This window comes from Anomalospiza imberbis, chromosome 2 (assembly GCF_031753505.1).
Source record: "Anomalospiza imberbis isolate Cuckoo-Finch-1a 21T00152 chromosome 2, ASM3175350v1, whole genome shotgun sequence".
Classification (NCBI taxonomy): Eukaryota; Metazoa; Chordata; class Aves; order Passeriformes; family Viduidae; genus Anomalospiza; species Anomalospiza imberbis.
In genome coordinates, this window is record NC_089682.1 from 34,379,441 (window position 1) to 34,396,705 (window position 17,265).

Sequence of the window (17,265 nt, forward strand, 5' to 3'; positions counted from 1 at the left end):
TTCTTCTTGTTTCATTTTAGGGGTGCCTACAATGTATTTTTTTGACCCTTTATTTTTTTGATCATCTACAATATATAGATGAAGCTCTTGATTGGGTGAGAAAGTAATGTGTCTTGGAGCAGGGTTTTGTCAAGTTAATTTCATAATAAACAGCTTTAATCTGCTTTCTGATTTGTATATATGGATTAGAAAAGGAGTGGGGCATAAAACAAAGGGAGTTAGAATGAGTGACTTGCTATAACTAATGTTGGGTTTTTTTAACCTGGTAATAATTCTGTATAGCTGTAATGTAGATTATGACCAGTCCTGAATCAAAGTGCACCAGAGAAAGCTCTGTGAAAGATCTGTATTTAAAAAGGAAAAAATCATCCTTTAGCCAGAATGGTTACTTGTGTGACTTTATTAAATGCAACGTTTTAAAATCATTAAAAAAGCGGTTAACCATCATTTTGTAATCAGTTAGTGAAGAAGTGTGATCAAAGATTTGTTATTGATGGTTTTTTTTTACCTTTTCCCCCTCGTGCTGTGATTTCCTCAGCTTGACTCAAGAGTTGTCCAGTGCTGTGTGTTTTTAATTTATTAAGAAAAAAAGTAGCCTTCACCACTCCAGAAATCCTCTGAAATGAATTAAATACTTTATTATTCAAGGCATCTCAAAGGTTTCAGTTTTCTGATTGCTGAAATCATTTCTAGTGGAATTCATTCAGGGCAGACAATGGTTATCCTCTTTGCCAAGTGCTTTTAGCCAGGTATTGCAGGGGAACACGTGATGTAAGCTCCTTTGAATGTGCCACTGCCAGGTAACCAGCCAGAGTCTGGGCAGCAGCAGAGGTTTGGCATCTCCTTGACATGTGGGTGAATGTTTTGGTGTCTGTTAGATCTATTTTAATCAGTTTCTATTTGTGGTGAATGAAGTGTTCTGTAATGTCTGTAATGGCACAGCCTGAGAATTAGAGTTTGAATTGAATCAACAGAGAGTGCTTTATTTAATGCAGGATTCAGTAAATTATGTAGCAGGTGCTGAAGAAGGGAAATACTGTTTTGTTGTCTGAATGGTGTACTGCTGACAATTTGAGGTAAAGATAATGACCCTCCATTCGTTTTTGCTCAGTTTGGTGGGAGCCCTGGTGGCGCTGCGTTGTGCCCCTGTTTGGGCTGCTCAGAGCGTTTTCTGCCCAGTGAATCAAGGGCATTGTGTGATATAGACAGGGCTATAAACAGCCAGTCTACTTTGGTATCGAGGCCTCCTGGCTGTAATCAGCTTACCCTCCATGTGCTTATGTGCAGAGTCAGCCCCTGGGACAGTGTTTGTGTAGGGTCCTGCTCACACCATCGCTCTCAGGTGTGAGGCTGCTCAGCCCCATGCCCACCCTCGGTGCCAGCGCTGCCCTGCCTGTAGCACTTTTCCAACAGCTCTGATTCCCTGAACAGCAGGTGATTTGCAGCCACAGCCATGGGATTGTTTGACAAGCTGGCAGGATGGCTAGGGCTGAAGAAAAAGGAGGTTCACGTCTTGTGCCTTGGCTTGGACAACAGCGGCAAAACAACGATCATCAATAAACTTAAACCCTCCAATGTAAGTAGCCTGCTTGGTTCACTGTGGGTGTTTGTTTGATCTGGGTTTGCATGCTGTTACAAAGGATGTGCCCATGGAAAAGATGTGCAGAGCTTGTGATTTAGCACAGTGGAACAAATATATTTTAAGATTTTCCAACTAACTAAAACCAAGGGTAAGCATTCACAAGCACATTATTTTCAAAATAAACCCTACTGTTAACATGGTAAACTTTTGTTGAGATCATCCAACAAGGAGGTATTTATGATGGCTGAAATCAGGATCTGAAACAGTCACTTTAATCACTTAAATAATTGTCACAAGATTGCAGTTACAAGTGATGTTGAACATTTAGGATTAATACAATTGTACTACTTCTCACGTTTATTTTAATCTCTTCCTGAAAAATAATAAATGGATAAGAGATAACAAAATAAGATATCAAAAGAAGATGCACATTTAAGAGTGACTTCACTATTTTTAAAGCAAAATAATTTTCAAAATAAGTACCATTAATACTCACTGTTCATTCATCCAGTGAAAAGTGTTTGAGGCCCCTAGGAGTGCCTAATATTCTGAAAGTAGGATCCTTATTTCTAAATATGTTTATGGACTAGAAATAGATGAATTTGGGTAGGCATGTTCAAAGCCAAAGGTTATGCATCTTGGTTATTTGCATCGGGGAAACTGATTTCTGCTGGTTATATCAGGACACAGCTTTATTTTTTTTTTTTTTTTTTCATTGAATTTTACCTGATAAGTCCACTGGACATTGTTTAAAAAGTGTGGCATAATGAACAGTCTGCTATTCTTCCCTTCCTGGCAATTATTCTTCCACTGAAAATTGAGTAGATTTATAAACAAAGACTATAAACTCCTTGCTATCTCCTGCCAGTTGTTTGGGAGAAAGGCTACAATGTGTACCAGGCAAATTGTACTTCATGTAATTACTGAGACCTTTTTTGTAGAGGGTTTTTATGTCATGCCTTAAGCAGTAAAGGATTCCTACCTACTATTGAACTCAGACTTGAAGATTTATCACAATAATGGGCATTCGAGAAGCTCTCAGTGGAATTACATGAGTAGAATAAATAGAATTTGTTTGTAATGAGAATTTATAGAAAGATAACTTTGCATCCAACTTGTGTAAGTCCTACCCTTGCAAGACATGCCAAATAATCTAGCATGCAACAAATGTCATTAGATCAAAGTTAATAAAACTATTTATTTTTAGTAAGTCCAATGGACAGGTGATTTTGAGCTGTGGGTCAACCCAGTCTTCTTAAGAACTGCCGCTTTACCCCAGGAGCAATATACTGGAGCTGGTAAATCCAAATCTTTTTCCATCTCTCTGCAGCTGTTTCTGCTGGACCTGCCTATGGATGGTGTTTGGAATAAGGGGCTCTAGGAGTCTGTGCAAGGATTGCATGTCACTTTCTCAGACAGCTCTGTAATCTATGGGATGTGACCTTTCTTCCTGCTCAATATTGATGCTTCTTAGAGGACCTGTTCTTTACCACCAACTTAACTGAGAGGTTCATTGACCAGCTCATTAGTGAATCAGTTATCAGACAGATCTCTTAATAATGCTTTGTGTTTTGGCATTTCCAGTAGTGTTTACTCTATTCCCCAGAAAATACAAAACCCTCGATTCTGCATTATTTTACTTTTCTGGGAACTTTTTTAATATTGCACAGTTTGTGGCAAAAATAGGTCTATAATGTATTCATGTTTCAAATATATTTCAGTATTTGCATTTTTTAATTTGATTGTAAAATCTGTGCTTTCTTTCCTTCAAAGGCTCAAACTCAGGACATCGTTCCAACAATAGGATTCAGTATAGAGAAATTCAAAACTTCAAGGTAGTACTTTCTTTCTTAAATAGCAGTAGTGATTTTTATACAATAGTTGGACTTAATTATCTCTTTCGGTGGGTTTCTCACTGAGTATCATGTGTGGTGGTGTAATGACATGACATTGCAGTTTGTTGAAATGTAGTACCTAATCATGATTCAGGACTGAGTGTGTTAGAATATAATGTGTGTTTTGTGCTGCTATAAAACCATTAAATTTTTTTTTTTAAATTTTAGGGGTTTTTTCAGTAGCATGTATAAACATCTCACTGTCTTTTGAGAGTTCCAGAATAGGGCACTGTTACAGACTGGAGGAGAGACAGCTGCTGAGGTGGGAGCTTAAATTCCACTCTCAATCTGGTAACCTAAATTAAGCACTCTCACTGGAGGTACTCTGAACAGATTGCAGTGTAATCTCATTAAATGCAAAAGGATGGCTACAGCATTAGCAATGTAAAGGTGGCAGGAGCAAAGGCCAGGAAACAGAGCAGTAAGTCATTAGTTGAGTGAAGACTAAGATTTAGATTAAGAATGTCATGACGTGAGGATATTTGAAGGATCAAACCAAGCAGTATGGCCTCACTGAGCAGGAGATGTGCAAGAAAATTGTTTGTTTTGTGAGCTGAGAAAATTGTTTATTCCTTTAGCTGATATGTTATACTGAGAGGTTTCATATTTCTCTAAGAGCTTCCACAGCTGAGCTCTGTCCCAGTAAAGTTCATCAGACAAGTTTGGGACTTCCTGTGTGAGAATGTAAATTAATTTATATAGTTGTTTTTATTCTGATCCTGTAGTAGGAGAGGAGAGGTGATGACCTGTAAATACAGCATGTAGAATGTTAAAAAAAAAAAAAAAAAAAAAAAAAAACCTCTAAAAAACCCACCCCAAAACCTCAAACTCTACAAACTGACAAACCCACAACTCTATGTCTGGACTTAGAGTGGGAAGGATGTCTGGAAAGCTTCCTTTTCCTAACCTCCTTGTTTTGTTGGCCTTCACTTGGGGAGATACTTGGGGCTACCCAAAAAAGGAGAGCCTAGTTCTGAACCAAAATGTACTCTTTTTTTTTTCCCCTAAAGGTGGAATTTATTTATTTTTTTTAAAACCTTTTATTTTTTCCCACATTTATAACTGTTTAGGGACAGAATTTAAGACAGGCCGTGGACTTTAAGTCATGGTTCATCTGAATTTCACTTACACATAAACAGTATTTTATACCAGCATGACAGAGAGTGAGACTGAATAGGAGTTTCTTTTGCATTTGATGTAACTTTAAATAATTGGTTTATTTCTTTTATTCTCCATTGTGAAATATTTCTATAATAAGACTGAAAAACTGAGTAGGATCATTTGAAGTCAGTGTAACCAGAGTTAATTTGGAAATTTTTCTCAGTTGATTGAGATTCAAATTGATCTGGTGCTTTTTTTTTTTTTTTTTTTTTTTTTTTTTTTTTTTTTTTTTTTTTTGCCAGAGTAGCAAAGAAAATGGATGTGATTTGGGTTTTGTTCTTTTCTCTGGGCCTCATGCACTTCTTTTCTTTGCAGTTTGTCTTTCACAGTGTTTGATATGTCAGGTCAAGGGAAATACAGAGACCTCTGGGAACACTACTACAAGTAAGCCTTATTTATTTTAAAGCATTGCTGTTCATATTAACTGTTGTGTAGGTTATTTAAACAGAAGATTGATAGTATCTAGTGGTTAGAATGATTCAGAGAAGGCTTATACCTTGTGTTTGACAGAAGGTTCACTCTGGATAAATAAAACTTTCTATTCTAACAAATGAAAATTTTTATCTGGTGTTACTCTGTGCTTTCAGGGACATCTTTGGGGAACATACTAGAGATGAGATTTAAATGTTGAAACCTGAAAACCAATCCTGTAAGAAAGCTCAAGATGAGTTAGGTTTTCAGCTTTTCAGTTCTTCTGTAGGTCAGCTACTTAAAACCTGCAAGATACTGGCTGATGGCTGAGATTTTTAGAGGTGAGGGAAATGAACCTCAGAGGATAAGGCACGTGTAACTAAGAATATGAATGAACATTCTTAATGTCTTTATTAAAATGGATTTTCTCTGATATTTTTCAGCACTCTGGTATTGCCTTTTGGTAATAGATGGACACCATTCTCTGGTTTTGGAGCTTTTAGTGAAACTTAATCTTTATTTGCATTGACTCATTGCTATTCTGTAATGCCTGATCCTGATCTAAATAACATGAACAATGCTAAACCTTGCAGAAGTATCTTAGAGAAATAGAAGGGAGAAATTCTGAAGATTATAATATTGATTAAATATTAATATCAGTTGCGGTAGAGCTTAAATTGTTTTTTAATTGAGGATTACTGCTTTCTCTCCTTCCTTTGCAAATTGTGTTAGCATTGAAAACATTTGGCCAGGGGATCTTCATTGTTCAAGAGTGTTAGATTTGCATTTCAGCAACTGATGCCCTCAGGCTGCTCTCAAAATTCTAGTAGAGTGCTTCATAAGCAAATAATTTTTGTGATTGCTGTATTTAATGCAGTAACTTATCCCTTGTGGGGCACAAATGGCTTTTTCATCTTAACAATAACTCCCTAACAGTAAGGGAGTTATGCTGTCAGTGAAATATGCACTTGTATCTACCTCTGGTCCTGATCCACTACCAGTAGGCAGTAGGCACATATTTAAGATCAGCTTCTAAGAAGAATATTAAAACAATAATTTCTATTAATTAAATTAAATATTAATAAAGTAATTATGTGCTGTTCAGTTTATAAAGTTAAGCAATATTTAATTTTGCAGGAAATTAAATCTGGGCAAGTGTCAAAGTAGTTGTCTTAGAGTCCTTCAAGTCTGGACTTTTCTTCTATGTAGCTTGAAAGTATCTTCTAGGTCATCCTCTAAGTACATTTCTCTTGAGTAATCCCAAAGTCATGTTGTGTCCCAATCCCTGTTACTTCTTTGTGAAGTTGTTTTTTTGGTGGTAAATACATGCCAGTACTCTTGATTCCTCTGGTAAAATTCTCTATGCTCAGGAAAATTGCTTAGGCATTTTCAGCTAATATGCAAAAGCTTTATTTACTAAAGGTTCTGTACACCAGAAAAGAATGGGCCTCCTGAGGTTATTGGGCTGCTCAGGTTATTTCTGGTTTCCAGCAGGTATAGAACTGTTTCTTATCAAAATACAAAGATAGATGGTGCTGGTGGGTAAAGAATGTATTCATAATGGTGCCTCAGAGAAATGTAAAATGAAGTAGAAGTGAATATTACATTAAAATATAAAGTAAATATACTTTCTGTGGGTATTTACAACAGGTGAATTATGAATTGGTGAGATTTTATTTGGTTTTCAAAACAAGATTCAATAAATGGAACATCAAGTCAAAATATCAGTAAATATCCTGAAATAATGAGTTGAATAGCTGCATTTATGTTACGACTGTGGTCACACTACCAGCAAAATGTCCCAATGATTTGAAATAGTTGAAAGTTTTTCCCTGTTATTTGAAAAAAAAAAAAAGTATCTTTTTTATGCAGGATATGTAAAGGTTAAAATAACCTGCATATGCCTAGCTGTGGACACAGGTTTTGTCTAAAAGGGTATTTGACCTTTCTCTAAATAAACTTTAGTACAGGAAATACAGAATTTCTGTAAAGATCTGTCTTTATGGGGTTTTTTCCTGCCTGACCACAATGTCAAAATAGCAGTAGGTTATATTTTGAGTTCATCTTTCAGTCTGGGTAGTAAAACCAAGCTTTTCTAGAAGGTGTGTGGAGACTGAAGCTTTTAGGGGCAGGCAACAACCTCATGTCAAAAAAAAATTATGCATGTCACCAAAATATTGAATTTCAGAAACAAGACTGGATTCAAATGTTAATGGTAAATAACAATGACAAAAATTAGAGAAAAAATCAGGTTTGTTTGGACTTTTTTCTTGGTGTTTCTTCTGAAGTCTTTTCTTATTCACAGAATACTCATTTCTTTGAGAACCTATAATTTGCCTCTTTGCTCTTTTTATGTTATGCAGAGAAGGCCAAGCCATTATTTTTGTCATTGATAGCAGTGACAAATTAAGAATGGTCGTGGCCAAAGAAGAACTTGACACCCTTCTGAATCATCCAGGTGAGGAGGCTTTTTTCCCCTTCTGTGTCCGTATTTTTATTGCCTTAAGAAAAGCCCTTATCTGACACATTTTTAATACTTTGCAAGTATCTTAATACTTGCAGGTATTTGCAATACTTTGCAAGTATTGTGCTCATGAATATTAGCACAATAATAGTCTTCAAAAACATGTTGGGTTTTTTTTTACCTATTCACATTTAGAAATTGGTCACACTTCAGCTTTCTACACTGAGTTGGGTTGGTCTCTTATTAATCAATATAGATCAAAAGTTACATTATTTTAAGAAAGAATAGACTTTGAGTTGGAAGCTGGAGAAGCTTCTTGAGATGACCAGGACAGACAAAACTGTGTCTCCCTGTCTGTTTTTTTCCAGGAAGACAGCTAATTCCTTTAATGTAACATTTAACTTTCTTTTGTCATCTTCATTATAACTTTTATAGCCAGAAATATGGAGAGATAATTACACCAGTCAGTTTTAATTCACTAGGAAGAGGATATGAGAGGATTTGTGATCAGGGTCTTGTTTTTAGGGGTTTGGCTTGGATTTTTTTTACATGAGACTGCACATTAATTAAGTTCTGATATCAATAAATTCTTTGCCTTTCCATGTATCCAGCATTACTGGGATATGTCTGTAAGCAATATGCAATTTTGACTTTCAGCACTTTTGGTAGTTGCTCTGACTGACCAAAATATTAAACTGCATCTAGGAAGTTTAAAAGTGAAATAATCCTGTGATTCCTTAATTACTTATTAAACTGATAGAGTCTTAACTTGTGAAATTCCCATGCTGAAAATAAGAAAGGAAAAGCTGAGATGTATTTCTAAGAAAAACAATGTGTGATAGGGACAAATATATTCCCATGTCTTTATTTTCTATGAAAATTATATGTAACACTGTAATTCATCAACAAAGGTGTTGGAGCTGACTGGACCTTCTTATTCTCATGCTCTAATTTCTCATTCAAGGGTATGGGCTACTTCAAATGCAGACACTGAAAAGACAGTTACAAAAGTCACGGGGAGGATGGGGTGAGCCAAAGGCTGCAGGTGGATTACACAGAGGCCAGGGCACTGTGTACCAAGTCAGGAATTAACTGCAGCAGTAAAACCCAATTCTGTTAGTAAAGTGGAACCACACAGGGTCAAGGGTGAGAGGTAAAGCTGCTGGAAGGAGTTACTGGTTTAACAGAGGGCAGAAGAATACAAATGTTTAGACAGAGTAGAAGCAACGTTAGGTAGGTCTTTTCATTTAGGCATTAATAGGTCACTAATGCTGACCTAGCAGGTCCGTGCTGTTCAGTTGTTCATGAATTTGTGTCTTCAAGTTCAAAAGACCAGGCTCTGGCCACTGGGTGCAGTCCTGAGAACCAGGAGACAGCAGTTGTGGATTTCTGCCTTGGAGTGGCTTAGCTCCAACACAGCAACAGTGTCACTGATTTATCAGTTTTGATATATCAAAGAGCTTAAAAAATTCTTCTAGGATAATGTTAAATAAAAGTAGCTGTTAGGTGAATCAATATACAACTGGTTTGCTATATCAGTACTTTTATTTGTATTAGTGTTCTGCCTTTCTTGCTGCATACCCTACTTTCTCCCAGTCTGTTCTTCTGTTGGTGTCATCCTCCTGGAGTGGTTTAAATGTATGTATTTACCTAAGTTTTACATGGAATTAAATCAATTCTTGTCTCTGAAAATCTTAGCAATCCCGCAGTAAAACAGTTCCCTGTCTTTTTGCCAGGCTTTGCCTGAGGGAAAGGGAAGGGAATGTGTCCTGTGAAGCATTTATGGGGTTAGAAGTTGTACTAGCTGTGACTCTTGTGTGAATCAGAGCTATAAATTATCTTTACCTACATTAATGGACAATGCACTCTTCAAATAGCATCTTATTTAATGATAACTGTATCATATTTTGTTTTTTTACTCAAATTTCATTCTTCAGCACTTTGAAAGATGGTAGCCATAGATTACCTGGATTAGATGATGACTCTTGGGTCACTTCACCTCCAGCACATGCTTCTAAATTAAACTGAAAATCTTGTGGACTTCAAATTATTTGTGTAAAATTGCACATCACACAACTAGTGTCTGGAATATTTTTAAATGTGTTAATTCATAACCACTTGCAGCTAGAAAATGTTTGCTTTCCATTAGTAACTGTGAAAAGTGTGAGAGGGAAATACTGCACTTAAGGAAATAATATAAATTTCTGTGACCATGACTTTATTTAGCAAATGTCTTTGGGTGTGCATTATGAGTCCAGGTGGGTAGGTTGTGCCCCTTTCTAATTGTTTAGGAAAACACTGGAAATTCCTTTATTAACTTGGCTGTTTGCATATATGATGTCAGCTAATTTATGTGGTTTTAATTTACCCATAACCTGCAACCTGTGGGTACCAGGGTTCATTTAATTATACTGTAAATTACTGTAAAAATTCAGTCAGGAGACTCAATAGGTGTTCAACTGTGGAATCAAAACAGAGATTTAATTATACTGTGCTTGTATTTTGAGGCCTTTGATTTGTGTTTATGGATATCAGAGGACAAAAGAGTTCCAGGAAGGGTAAATAGTTTGTGAAAATCGTCTGTGTTTTGATCAGCACTTACCATCTCTGAATGACTATGGGGAAGTAGTGTTATCTCCACTGATTCTGTGGAAAGGTTTAGTAGGATGGTGGAAAAGAACATAATTAGGAAAATTCAAACCATTTCAGCACTGACAGTTTGTTGGGATTTTGGGGGGTTTTATCATCCTCCTGCCCATCAGCAGGACTGGATGGTTTATGTTTGACATTTTAAAATAAATCTTTACCTAGTTTCCTGTATGACATAACCTTTTCTTTTTACTATTTTAAAAAGATCCTGTGTAGCAATTTTCATTGAGATGGTAGTGTGTAAGTTCTTTTCCTATCAAGCACTGATGGATAGACTAAAACCTATATTTTCTCTAATCCTGGATATCATTCTTTGTATAAATAATATGAAAAACTTTGAGAGTTAGTCTTGGTGCTGGTAATTTTTTTGACAGTGTTACATATGTAACTTTGAAGAGAGTATGTTTTGTTTCCTTTCAATCACCATGTAGCGTTTGGGGTAATCTGTGAGGTTTAAACTTGTCTATGTGTAAGTATCCCAGAAATTGCCAGAGTACTTTGCTTGGTCTGTAGTTCTCACTGCTAGCTGAAAGAGCTTCTGGAGAAAAAGCCCTTCTAGGGAAGGGAGAATAAAGGATGTCCACATGGGCATTTTTTTCCAATTGTATAAATTCTATGAAGTAATGGATGCTTTCCAGGACACTAAAGGATAATTCTGACTACCCTTCTGAACGTTGTGACGTTATGAATGAACACAAATTATTTTTTCCATCCATTTTATACATCCAGTCCTCACTAAGCAGAGATGTGCAGTGTTTGTAGGCAGTGGTTTGATCTCTTGTTCCTCAGCTTCACCAGCAATTCCTATCTCCAGCTTGAAGTGTGGGTATAAGGTAGGGGGATAGGGGGGTCGAAGATTCCAAAGCCTGCAAGGAACTTTGTGAGCATTTTGGAAGCATGCGGCAGAGGCCAGGTGACCCAACAGTGTGTGCATCTTGGTAGGATACAACCTTCAGAGAATTGCAGCTACAGGTGAGCAAAATACCTCCCTGTGTTGTTTGTACCTTGTTACATGCAGAGATTAATGAGTGTTGCCTCATGTCCTGAGTTCTGTCTCTGCTCATGCCTAGACATTAAGCACCGCCGGCTGCCTATTCTCTTCTTTGCTAACAAGATGGACCTCAGGGATGCAGTGTCATCTGTGAAAGTGTCTCAGTTGCTGTCCTTAGAAAACATCAAAGACAAGCCCTGGCATATCTGGTAAAGTTGTATTTTTCTATCCTTTTATTGGCATTACTTTGTGCATTCCTATTTTAGCCCTATCGTGCCACTCACTAATGTATAAAATAAATGGGGTAGATAAAAGACAGATTCCACATGTGAAACAGTAAATTTAAAACAGTAATATTAAAATACTTATCAAATATTAAAAAACTTATTTTAAATGTACAGTGCATTCATTTAGACTGTGACTTTAAAGTTTTCACAGCAGAACTGTTAGCTAAGTAATGGAATGGAGGATTTCCAATGAAATCAGAAAGCAGGGTTGATATAAGAACAGCTGACATTACATTTTACTGGGAAATTGAGTAGAATTGTTATCAGAGTGCTCCTGCTAGATTACCTTGCAGGTTTGAGAATATCAATAATAAAACCTTTGGAGTTTTTTTTTTTCATTCAGCAGGTCCTTCAGTAAACTGTTGTTGAAAGGCCATTTAGTTATGTTTGAGGGGATTTTTAGTTGTAGGAGCTAGTCTTTTGTTCCTGAAGGATGTAAGCTTTACTTAGTGCTGGTGTTCACAAGGAAAAAACTCTCCTTTTACCCAGAAGTGCTTTATAGAAGTTAGTTTTTTGTCCTATTAAAGTCCTCAGCTGTTATAAATAAAAGTGAAATCAGCAGCTAAATGCTGCTGAAAGCTACAATTTTTATTTTAGGCCCTTTAATGTTAAACTTGATTACCTGGACGTTGTTTTTGTCCAGAAATGACACTCATGAATTCCCGAGCTTCTTGGAAGATCATTTTATAGGGAACTGCAGTTACAGTCCAGATTCACTGCTGTGCTGGTTTTCATAAATTGAAGAATGAAGAGCATTTAAACAGTTATCCCCCAGTGATCCAGAAGGTGGATTTACACTGCTCTCAGTGGGCAAAATAGTTTTATACATTAACAGACACTCCTGGGGTTGCTGTCACAATGAAGTGTACACACACACACACACAATTCCTCCTTCCAGTACTCCAGCATTCTCACTGTGTGTAGGAACTGCGTGGAGGACATTTTGGCTCGAGCATCTTAAAGGTCTTTTCCAGCCTAAATGATTCCATGATTCACGGCTGCTGTTGGAGGGAGTAAACATCTTTCAGAGTGTTGTCTGAGGAGGGAGGTGCTGCAGAACAATGTGTCTGCCTCGTGTGGGAGCTCTCCCAGAGCCCCTCATGTTCTAGGAATGTTTCCTTGTACCTTGAAACTGGAATCAAAAAAGATCACATCATAAATGATGTTTCCCTGTGGGGACTGTACCCTATATTATTTGGGGAGCAGTTTTCTCTATAGGAAGGAAACTACCTGATGCTACTTTGCAATTATGTAAATTACAAGTTTGGTGATGACTCAACTAAAACTGGTATTTTTACAATGTTTTTGAAATTTGATTTGTTTCTTTCAGTGCCAGTGATGCTCTTAAAGGAGAAGGATTACAAGAAGGTGTGGATTGGCTCCAAGGTATATCATACGTAATTCTCTTGCTATATTTTCATTCTGTTAAACTCTTTCATTTTGTAAGGTTTTTTCTTTATTATTTCCTTTGTTTTCTTTCTGTCCATTTCTGCTGTCAGATCAAATTACACAGTGAGTACTAAAGCTCTATCTTATATTTGCCTTTCATTTACCTCCTTAATGTACACAAAACATAATGTGGGCTTCCCTGGTCAAAGTGTGTATTATGAAATACTAATGCACACTCTTGCAAACAGTGTAGCACTTTCATTTAAACAATACCAGCTCCCACACTTCAATTTCTTATTGTGGTAGTTCAGTTTCTTCTTTAATTTATTCTTAATGTCCTGTCCCTGTTTTACATAACTTAATGTTATGTATCAAGAAATGGTGAAGAAAATAAGCCGGGTACACAGACAAATACACTGGTTTTAATTATACGCTTTCAGCTCTTTAATCCAGAGCCAAAAGAAGAACTTCTTACACTATAACGATTATAGGACATGCAGACACTCATAACTGCATGGAAGAAAATATCAGATCCAGCTTGGATGATGACTGACATCCAGCATCTTTAATTACAAACTTGGTACAGATGTTATGTAATTAAAATCTTGGTACAGATGTTGTGTCTCCTTCTGTTGTGTGCTGCTAAGGCTCTGGTCTCTCTTGTCCTCCTGCTCAGTGTTTAGATTAGTAAAGTGTGGCATAGTTTTTGCAGACTGGTCCCAGTTTTAGCTCCCTGGCTGGCGTTGCTTGTGCTGTGAAGTGCTTCGGGTGGTGCAGGCTCAGCTGCGCTGCAGCACCTGCCTGTGCTGTGCCCCGCTGGCCGCCGGGTGTCAGCGCTGGTCCGGGGACAAAGCCTCCTTCCAGAAGGGTAATAGCCAGCCCTGGCCCGAGTTAACCCATCCCCACTGCTCTGGGGACACCTAACTGTCCTTTCTACTTAGACTCGTCCTGCTGACCAGAAAAAGATGGTTTGTTTTACTGAGTTACTGTAGAATACAAAACCGTTTGGTGATGTTTTCAGAGGGAGGGCTGCTCACCAAAAATAGTCTTTAGAAAGAGATTTACTGCCCTACAGAAGAGCAGTGATGTATCCTCCGCCAGCTAAAATAATTCTGGGGCAGGGAACCAGATTTTGATATTGGGTTTCCTCCTCTCCTGTATCCTATCATCATAGAAGCAGATTCCAAATCATAATTTTTCCTAAATTCAGGCATAGTTCTGGCTTAGTAATGTTTTCTTTCTGTGTTCAGAGTCTCTGCTTCTCTTGGGGGAACCTTTAGAGTTTCAATCCAAATTTTGTGTTTGTACCAAAATTGTACTTCATGCTACTTAAAAGGATCTCAAATGCTTGTGTAAATATTTTCTGAAAAAATATTTAAGTTATATGTGTAGATTTTTAAAGCACAGCAGCAGATGCTGTCACAGATGCTGCTGCTGTCACTCACATAGCTCTTCATAGCCATTCACTTCTTATGGAGTGTTAAACTTCTAATTTTTTGAGCTGACAATCCTCATGGATGGGCTCTATCTGAAAATTTCCTTTAACTCCCTGGTTCGGCAAACCCAAAAGCTTAAGAGTGGCTGAGTTTAAACTGTTACCTAAGCACATGCAGTGTGGCAATTATATGTTTAAAGGCTGAATACTTTGATATTTCAAGGACAATTTTTTACTCTTGATTCTCCTCATTCCTAGAGCACCAGATGGAAATATTTGGAACAACTCTGTAGTTATGGTAGTCCCTAAATCACAGCCTTTGGATGCCATAAAATTCAGACGACGACCTGACACCTGGTGAATTAGTGCACAGTTTTTGTCAGCAGCTAAGCTTTCTTTAGTTACCCTTTCCAGACCCCAGTTGGGGTGGCAGGAGCAGAAGGTTTTCTGTGTTTTTTCCCCTATTGAAGGCTGAGATTTCATTTCCTTGTTTTGTAATGGGGTTGCTTTTGCAACAGCACATCCTCCATAGGGTAAAACAAACCTGTCTCACAGCATTCCCCCTTAGTGGGGGAAATTGTGCTGATTTCCACATTTTGTAATGGGATGCTGTATACTTTTGGTAAGCAAGAAAACATTTGAAGTGAGTTGAGAAGTGACAATCAGGCAGCAATAGGGAGAAGTGTGGCTTCTGAGAGCAGAGTTTTCATGTGAGTTATTAGAAACCAAACTTTAAATCTTTTGCTATTGGGTGGTTTATGTTCAGTTAGGTGGAAGACAAAATGCCTACAAGGAATTGAAATGCTTACTTCATAAAACAAACTTCCAGGTCTTATGGTCATCAAAGTGATCTTACAAGCCTGATGAAGATAAAAATTGTATTAGATGGAAGAGTCTCCCTATTAAATTAGCAAGATTTGAGGAAAACAACTTGGCTGTACAGGAATTTCGGAAGTGGATGAGAGAGCAAGTTGAAAACAACTCCGCATTGTCCCCCATTCTTGTAACTACACCAAAATATCTGGATCTATTTTATGTTTTCAAAAAGCAAAATGCGGCAAGAATTCATATTGTGCTAAGACTAGATGTTTCTTTTTATTTACAGGTCAGATGCAAGCAATGAAGACATGAGAGATAAATAAAGGCTCTATGAGGTTCTTTAATGCCCTTTGTCAGTAGGTGAACAAGTTCCTTGGAAAGGAAGAATGATTTGAAGATGAACAGTTCAGCTAAAATATCCTGTATTGACTTGTTTCAGTTTAGTATCTCTTCCAGGAAAACTGAATGTAGACAACCTAGCACCTCAGGTATGCACATTGATGAATTAAAATTAATCTTGTGACTGGAGAGCATATGCAAAAAAAAAAAATTGTGTTAACAATAAACATCTGCATTCATTTGAGGTTTAGGTGATAATTAGCCATCAGTAAATGCCCCTCTGTTTTTTGGGGGGACACCTTTTGAGCAAATCAGAATATTTATTTTCCAGAGAAAGAATAATCAGCACTTCCTGAAATCCAGCTACATAAAATACCTACTGATTTTAGTTGCCCAGTTTTAAGCATTACTGCCATTTTTTTATATTAAAGTTTGATGTTGGGTTTTTATTATCCATCTCTAATATACTTCTATAAGAGTGTTTTGATTAAAGATATAAGGATTCAAATGTTCAGTGTATTTGCTATAGATGATTGCAGATGTTTTTAAGAAATTGATTTTAATGAAATGTTACTAATTGTTTTGTGATTATGCCATTGTTATATTTGCATTCCCATCAATAAAACTTCAAATATATGACATGCCCTGATTGGGTTTTTTAACTTCAATATGCTCATTAATGGTCTTTACATCCTAGAGATTTTTGGTTTTTTATTTGTTTCATTTGGAATTTGTTTATCCATGTTCAAGTGGATATCGCACTGTATATGTAATAAAATGGTATCTCTGTTGCCAAGGGTTTTTTTTTTTTATTAATTGCATATATTTTTTACACTACCTGATGCACTAGACTTCTATTCCCAATACTTAAGGAGCATATGAATCACAGGATGGCTCAGACTGGAAGGGACCACAGTGGGGTCATCTGGCCCGACTTCCCTGCTCAGGCAAGACCATCCCAGAGCACATGGCATACAATTGCATCCAGGTGGTTCTGGAATATCCCCAGTGAGGGGGACTCCACAGCCTCTCTGGACAATCTGTTCCAGTGCATGGTCACTGCACAGGAAAGTTCTTCTCATGTCCAGTGGAACTTCCTGTGCATCAGTTTCTTGCAAATTGTTCAAAAACACAGTTAAGGGACAGCTCACTGGTTTATTAGATCATTATTATGAAATGTGTTATATACTTCTGTTGTGTATAAAGACTGTTTTATTTCCAAAAATAAATTTCTGGCTCCAAAGTGTACCACAGGTAAAAAATTAAGAATTTTATTTTTGTTCTGCCTCTTCAGGAAAGAGCAGACTGGCCCTGGCAGTGCTGAAGACTCCATTTAACTCAGTGATTACCTGATCCCTGTGGGACATGTAATATGCATCTCTTGCAAAAGCTTTCCCCCACACCCATTAGCATATAAGACACAAAAATGTTCTGTCAGCATGCCTTCTAGGCCTCCTCTCATAGAGGAGGATTTGGAGCAAAGGGAGCTGAAATGGGAGAACAGTGTCATGTACTCTGTTATTAAATAGTTAAATTTAACTCCCCTGCTTTGCCAAAACAAAATCTCACTGTAAGAAATCTTTCTTACAGGATGCTGCGGTTCTTACAGTTCAGTTTGTCATGGAAGTATTTTCATTTATCTTTCTGTGACACTGTTGGCCTTTTGTCGACTCTGAATCTATCTATACAAAAATCAAATACAAAAGAGGAACAGTAATATATAATTCTGAGAAGTTTTCCTCTGAATTGTGAGCAGATAATTTATGGTTTTACTTTGCTTTGGATAATACAGTAATTAAAAGAATGGGTTGAAAGGGACATTAAAGATCAGTGAGTTCCAGCC

The 17,265-nt window shown here is 37.1% G+C and overlaps 1 protein-coding gene across 2 annotated transcripts; it reads left to right on the plus strand.

The window, feature by feature from the left end:
* The first annotated feature begins 1,414 nt into the window (after positions 1-1,414).
* Positions 1,415-17,000, plus strand: ARL6 (ADP ribosylation factor like GTPase 6). 2 transcript variants are annotated; one of them, XR_010996071.1, is made up of 8 exons: positions 1,415-1,576; positions 3,356-3,417; positions 4,954-5,022; positions 7,413-7,507; positions 11,233-11,362; positions 12,771-12,826; positions 15,370-15,571; positions 16,717-17,000. XR_010996071.1 is itself a non-coding variant. In XM_068180474.1 (7 exons), exons 1-7 carry the CDS (start codon positions 1,454-1,456, stop codon positions 15,393-15,395), a joined length of 561 nt encoding a protein of 186 aa, XP_068036575.1. In that variant the 5' UTR covers positions 1,415-1,453; the 3' UTR covers positions 15,396-16,213. The 2 variants fall into 2 exon arrangements, 1 of the variants encoding a protein (XP_068036575.1); XM_068180474.1 differs by lacking the exon at positions 16,717-17,000 and having other exon boundaries at positions 15,370-16,213.
* Positions 17,001-17,265: the final 265 nt, after the last annotated feature.

Bases quoted from the DNA above. Each gene is read 5' to 3' on its own strand.
- ARL6 (XM_068180474.1), top strand. From the start codon at position 1,454: ATGGGATTGTTTGACAAGCTGGCAGGATGGCTAGGGCTGAAGAAAAAG. The intron at 1,577-3,355 runs GTAAGTAGCCTG...TTTCCTTCAAAG, and splicing joins ATAAACTTAAACCCTCCAAT to GCTCAAACTCAGGACATCGT. The intron at 7,508-11,232 runs GTGAGGAGGCTT...GCTCATGCCTAG, and splicing joins CACCCTTCTGAATCATCCAG to ACATTAAGCACCGCCGGCTG.